The sequence below is a fragment of the Excalfactoria chinensis genome, chromosome 22 (assembly GCF_039878825.1).
Source record: "Excalfactoria chinensis isolate bCotChi1 chromosome 22, bCotChi1.hap2, whole genome shotgun sequence".
Classification (NCBI taxonomy): Eukaryota; Metazoa; Chordata; class Aves; order Galliformes; family Phasianidae; genus Excalfactoria; species Excalfactoria chinensis.
This window is the reverse complement of record NC_092846.1, coordinates 2,655,459-2,661,458: the sequence shown is the minus strand read 5'-3', so window position 1 is coordinate 2,661,458 and position 6,000 is coordinate 2,655,459. Positions and strand designations below refer to the sequence as shown.

The 6,000-nt window shown below is 48.3% G+C and overlaps 1 protein-coding gene across 6 annotated transcripts in view; it reads right to left on the bottom strand.

Moving 5' to 3' along the window:
- Positions 1-1,817: 1,817 nt before the first annotated feature.
- Positions 1,818-6,000, bottom strand: part of PTPRU (protein tyrosine phosphatase receptor type U) — a 42,163-nt gene continuing 37,980 nt past the window's right edge. For all 6 annotated transcript variants that reach the window (XM_072355411.1, XM_072355412.1, XM_072355415.1 and 3 more), the window contains 2 exons: positions 5,204-5,339; positions 1,818-4,071 (listed from right to left, as the gene is read on the bottom strand). In XM_072355411.1, the coding sequence (XP_072211512.1) occupies positions 4,009-4,071; positions 5,204-5,339 (199 nt within the window). In that variant the 3' untranslated portion in view covers positions 1,818-4,008. The remainder of the gene's footprint in view (positions 4,072-5,203; positions 5,340-6,000) is intronic.

Genomic DNA, 6,000 nt, shown 5'->3' with positions numbered 1-6,000 from the left:
TATGATATATGATATGATATGATATGATATATGATATATGATATATGATTTGATAGCAGGTGTGTATCATGATATCATGGCCCAACCTGAATGTCCCCATGGGCTGGGTGTGCAGAACCCTGTGGGACTTAGGATAGGAACACAGCCTGTATCCTGCCAGTCACTGAATTCCCAGTTCCCTTGGGCACTGCCCCTTGGGGCTGCATTGATTTTTGCTGCAGCAGCCTGCATCCTAAATTGCAGGGATGACTGCACCGTGCTGGTGACCTTGCTTTAGCCCCATGCACCTCTGTAGGGCTGCTTCAGGGCATCACCTTTCAAAGTCCCTGCTATACTTTCAGGTGCATTCATTGCTGGCTGTCCCTTAGGAGGCCCAGAGTTCTGATATGGCTGAGTGCTCTTGCTGCAAACCTGGCAGCCTCCCCAACCAGCTGAGCCCTGAGCAAGCCCTGCTTTGCTAAGCGCTGTGAAGAGCAGCAAAAGACAGCAGGGGTGTCATCCCCAAGGGGACAGTGGGATGCCAGCACAGGCCCTTTGCTGCAGAGCACACCCTGAGCTCTTCCCATGCAATGCTGTTTGCTTTCAGCCTGCTTCTGTCTTTGCCTCCATCTGAAACTCTTTCCAAACTTCCTAAGCAGGATTTTCATGCCCAACCATTTGTATTTGATAGCCGTGCTGAATTACTGCTTTATAAATAGCAGGAGCTTTATCTCGACTCTAACCAGCAACCTCAACTTAAAGCTAAATGCATAATTTACTGCAAATTAAACTTAATGGGACTAGAATAATTATGTTGACTTTTGGAAGTACTTAAGGATAAATACATGATTAGATATTTTTGCACACCGCGAGAAAATATTTATTTCAAAAGACAAATTCTTCCCATTGAGCCTCCTGATGGCACATTTAGAGGTGACACCATTGGCATATAGATTACAGGACCATTAAAGCAACTTGAATCAACCCTCCAGCACTGGGGAGATGTTGGCCCCCTGCTCCCCATCCCTCCATGGCCTCATGGCTAAAATACACATATCAGCATCACTGCTAACTCCTATCTTCTCCCTTAGAGGTCTGGTACTGTTCCTGGTTGCTGATAGACACTGGGGGCATGCAACCAAGGACAGACCCCACAGCCAGGGGGATGCACACCCACCCTCAGCCCTTCCCAGCAGTGCTTCCAGGTTTCATTTTGCATCATCCCCCTTCTTATTATTTATTGATCAGATCTAATTACCGCATCCTTCACGAACTTTAATTAAAGATGAAAAACAGTCCTGACAAGTCAATTAGTTTCTTTCTTTCTTTTTTTTTTTCCGCCCTTGGTCTTCATTAAATTAAGACTCCAAGTGTTACTGGAAGTGTTTAATATCACAACACATTAAACCAAAGGCTGCTCTGTAATAAATAAATCACCCAAGACAATGCAGGAGCTTTCTTTTCCAGAAAGGTTTCCAACAGGTGTTTACTTTCCAGCTGGGAAAGGCCCTGGAAATCCCTCCTTGCTTTTGTGCACCTTTCCCAGTGTTGATTCCATCCCAGCTGGGGCTCTGCAGAGCAATGGTGACCCTACATGCCAGGAAGGCTCTGCAATCCCAGCACCTGGCCTTGTACCTGTTCCCCCTATAGCATCCTTGAACAACCCATCTCTTTTTTCCTCTTCCTTCCCCCTTCCTTAAATCATATGATGGTTTGGGTTAAAAGGGACCTTTATTATCTAGTTCCACACCCCCCCAGCTATAGGGCAGGGACAGCTTCTAGACCGGGTACCTGGAAGTCCCATCCCAATGGCAGCATGAGAAAACCAGAAGCCATCACAAATTTGGAACATTTATTTATGCAACTGATTTTCTTAAAAGGAAAGAAAGCCAAAAATAAGATTAATTAAAAAAGAAAAACCCAAACCAAAGGAAACAGTCGACAACAGCTGGATGTGTGTGGTACAACCCACATCAAACATGTCCCTCCTGTGTCCCCCCCACCCCCCCACCAGGTCCTTCATGTCCCCTCCATGGGGACATTATAAAGGGAAAAAAATAAAAGCACCACTCGAACCTGTAATACCAATAAACATTATCCATCTTAAGAACAGTATTTATATTTTTATATATATATTTCTCTCTATATATATTCCTATGTACAGGCTGCCCTTGCCTCTTGTCACGTGAGCATCTCAGCAGGGGCTGGAGATGCCTTGGTTTTTACAGCACTTGGATTCCAAAGTCTGCCCTCGAAACCCAGAGACATCCAGCAAGGAGATATGAAAAGAACCCTCACTTTTGAAACATATGCAATTCCTCCATTCTCTGCTCTCTCTCTGCAGGATTAAATGGGGTTTCAAACTTGCTTTTCTTCTAGCCAACCTTCATCTGCAAGCAGCAATCCCACACAGCACCTGCATTCCCTGGGCAGCATGGATGTGGTGCTAGAGAGAAGGGGATTCTGACCAACCCCACACAACAGCTGCAATGAGAGCAGCAGCATCACCCGAAGCACTTGTGTTACCAACCCCAACTGGAACAATGAGATTGTTTGGTCACAAGGCAACACCGGCACACAACAGGGATGGAAACAAAGGGGAATGTGTTGCATAGCCCTTGGATAAAGTGTTGTCAAGCTGTGCCAGTTACTCAGTGAGAACGTGGGCAAATCCTCCAAGGTGAAAGACTGATCTCGTGGCCTCCCATCCTCGGAGAGCAGGTGGAAGTTTCTCAGGGGTTTGCTCATCCTTGAAGAGGCCACTTTGGCTCTGAGACCTTCATGCTGCAGACTGGTGCAACCCAAACAGCATCTGCTTGGCTTTGGATCATCTTGTGGGTACGAAGACAGCAAGGGTGGAAAGGTTCTTCTGCCCAAGGAAGTTGGCAATGAAGGATATGGATGCCCACGTGCAATTGCCAGCATGGGGATGCTAGTTTCTCATCTCATTTTTCTCCACTTCCCCAAAAAATGACTGACAAAGGGTTGTGCTCAGCCCCCCCCAAGACAAACAGCATCACCAACTCCTGCAGACAAACCTGCATCCCTTTGCTGTGCCCCCATGGAGTTGTTTGGAGAAAGAAATCCCAGTTCCTGATGACAAGCTGGCTTTTCCAGCCAACACTGCACCTGATGTCTGCCTGCATCAGGATGAAACCAGAAGGCATCAGATGCCTTCAAACATCAGCCCCATGATTTTGCCTTTAAGAGTTCTGGCTTCTGCACTAGGAATGTGTGACCAGCTCTTAGAGCCTCCCCAGGAAGGAATAATTACTATGGATGGAGATGACTGCAGATGGAGACAGACACGCCACAGGGGAAACACCACTTCTGCAGCTTTGAAAGGACATGGAGAGAACTCTGGGCTGGTGCCCATGAGGGACATAACGCATCCCCTGCCACCCATCCCACAGTCCCCCTTTGTCCAGGGCTGAATGTATGGAGGACACAATTCACTGAAACACAACAGTGGAAACCAAGCTTGTGTTAAACAGACAAATCCATAAGCTTCCTTCAGGGGTTTTGCTCCAGTACAGAGTGTTCCCACACAGGGCAAAGCACACCAGAACCATTGGGACTCCCTGAAGAGCAGCTTCAGCTCCATGTGTGACTTAAAAAACGTCTTCTCCCCAGATATTCATCCAGCCAAAACAGGCTTGCATCCTTCAGTTCTCTTTATTACTTGGGGTCTTCTCCAGCTGTTCCAGATGTGTCCGGGTGGGCCCAAGCAGTGCTGAAGGGCCACCTCCTGTGCTCACCAACTCCACATCACAGCAGGGATGGGATGAGGTGAGATGCAGCATCGACCCATGGCCATGCACTTGGAGCAGTGGGAGGGAAGGCGGAGAGCAGAGGATGGAGAACAGGCAGCGCTTCCCCAGGTCCTTTTGTTGCTCCTGATTTGTGTCTGTGTCCGGTCCTTTGCTGTTTCCCCCTCCACCTTCAGCACTAACACAACGTCCAAGTGCAAAAATGGGAGTTTGGCACAAACCCTAAGCAAACCTCTGCCTTCACCTTCCTGGCGAGGTGCTATCTGGTCTCCAGGGACTCCAAGTATTCCAGTGCTATGTCGTAGCAGAAGTGATACTGCTCCTGTATGGGGATAGAGGAGAGAGTTAAGATCCCCAGCCTGGCCAGCTCTATATTTATAGCAAAAAAACACCGTTTGAACTTGTAAGCTTTGTCCATCCTTGTCCTCATTTATGTGAGCTGCTCTTGTGCCTTCACGCTCCCATTTAGCACACAAAACTATAGGGTAGCACAGACATCAGAAGTGCCCTTCCCAGTGAGATATTGCTCTTTCAAGCATCCAATGAGCAAAACAGCCCTTGGGTTGGAGCATCCTGGATGCAGGGAAGACTGAGCCTGAAGGAAAAGGTGGGAGAGAAAGTTCACCTCCCAAAATCCACAGCAGCAGCACGAAAATCCCATTATCCCCAGGTGGGAGTGGGAAGAGGGGCTTCAATGTAGGGAGGCTGTGTCATCTTAGATTAAAAGCACGTAATGCTTTAGGATTAAGAAAAGAGATTGTTTCCATTTATTATAATATAAAAATAAACCCCATGGGCACACAGAGGAGGGGGAAGATGCACAGGCTGGATCCAGAGGGAACCGTTCTGCTCTGGCTGCTCTCTGCAGGCCTGCACTCATACACAGGGGGAGGATCCAGCCTCCAGTGGCTCCAGGAGATTGGGATTCCCAGAATAGCTGTTTCAGGTTCATTTGAGCCTAGAGAATGCTTGTGTCCTGATGTGAAATGTTGCCTTTTTAATACCTTGGTAATTTAGCCCAATGGGCCTGGTGGCTTCATGCTTGTCACATCATCTTTCCATTATCTGCAGCCCTCCCTCCACCCCCCGGTACCCTCCCTCGCCTTCCCCTCTAATTTAATTCCTAATGAAATGCTTTTGAGGGGGATGTGATTTGCGTTTGTCAACTTAGAGATTTCATCATCCAAGCGGGGTAAATATTTCCAGCTGGCTTACTTCTGAACCACCACCAGGCACCAGCCCAGCACTGGAGATGTGGGGATAGACATGTGCTGCTCCTGCCCCAACCCTGCCATCAGGGACCCAGAATAAGGCACAAGATTTCTACCCCTAAAGAAGCAACGTTTTGGGGTACATGCATCCTCCAGCATCCCCTTCCCTGCTGAAGGCTTGCAGGAAGGCAGATGCACAGGGAGAAGCAGTTAACGTGGATGCTGATAGTGCCTGATGCTTACCAAGGTCTCTACCATATTTGGCTTGTAGTTGCGGAGGGTCTTCGCAGCATAGAAGATATCTGCCATGTTGTGACACTTGATCATCTCCAGGATCATGGTGGAGGCACAGTAGGTGCCACTCCGACCACCCCCATTCCTGGTAGGAGAAGCACACGATGAGGGCTAAAGATGGCCTTCGAGCATCTTCCTGCACCATTCAGTTCCCCCATCCCCTCCTTCCCAGTACAGGTCCCAGAATCCCAATAAACTGGGTGATATCAACAATTCCCTCATGTGATCCTGCTCTCTGGTCCATGCAATAGCCAGGTAAGAGCAACAAAGTGCCTTTTTGGACTGTCGGAGCTGAGGCTCAGACACCTGAGCTCAGTTCTTAATCACAGACCAATTTCCTGACTGACCCTAGAGAGGCCATCTGGTCCCTTTGTGACCCTATTCATAGTGTGACCCATCTCTGCTCCCCAGGTTGAGCGCTGTGAGTAGCACTGGCTGGATGTGCTGGCCCTCAATTCTTCCAGCACTGCAGCAAAAAAAAACATTCATCCTGGAGTGAAACCATCCGTCACATCCACGTCTGATCCCTGACAGTGATGGGGACTGGGGAGAGAGGATGAGCGAACATGACGCCGGTGTTTTATAAAGCATGTTTTCAAATTACCCTCTGGCTAATGAAGATGGGCGAAGCCATAATTAATTTTTGATTAAAGGCTCTCCTGCTGTCTCTACCAATCAGTGAACGTGCTGATTCCCATCCGAGGAGAGCAAGGGGATGAAGAGTACATGCAGCCAGCAGTGGGAGA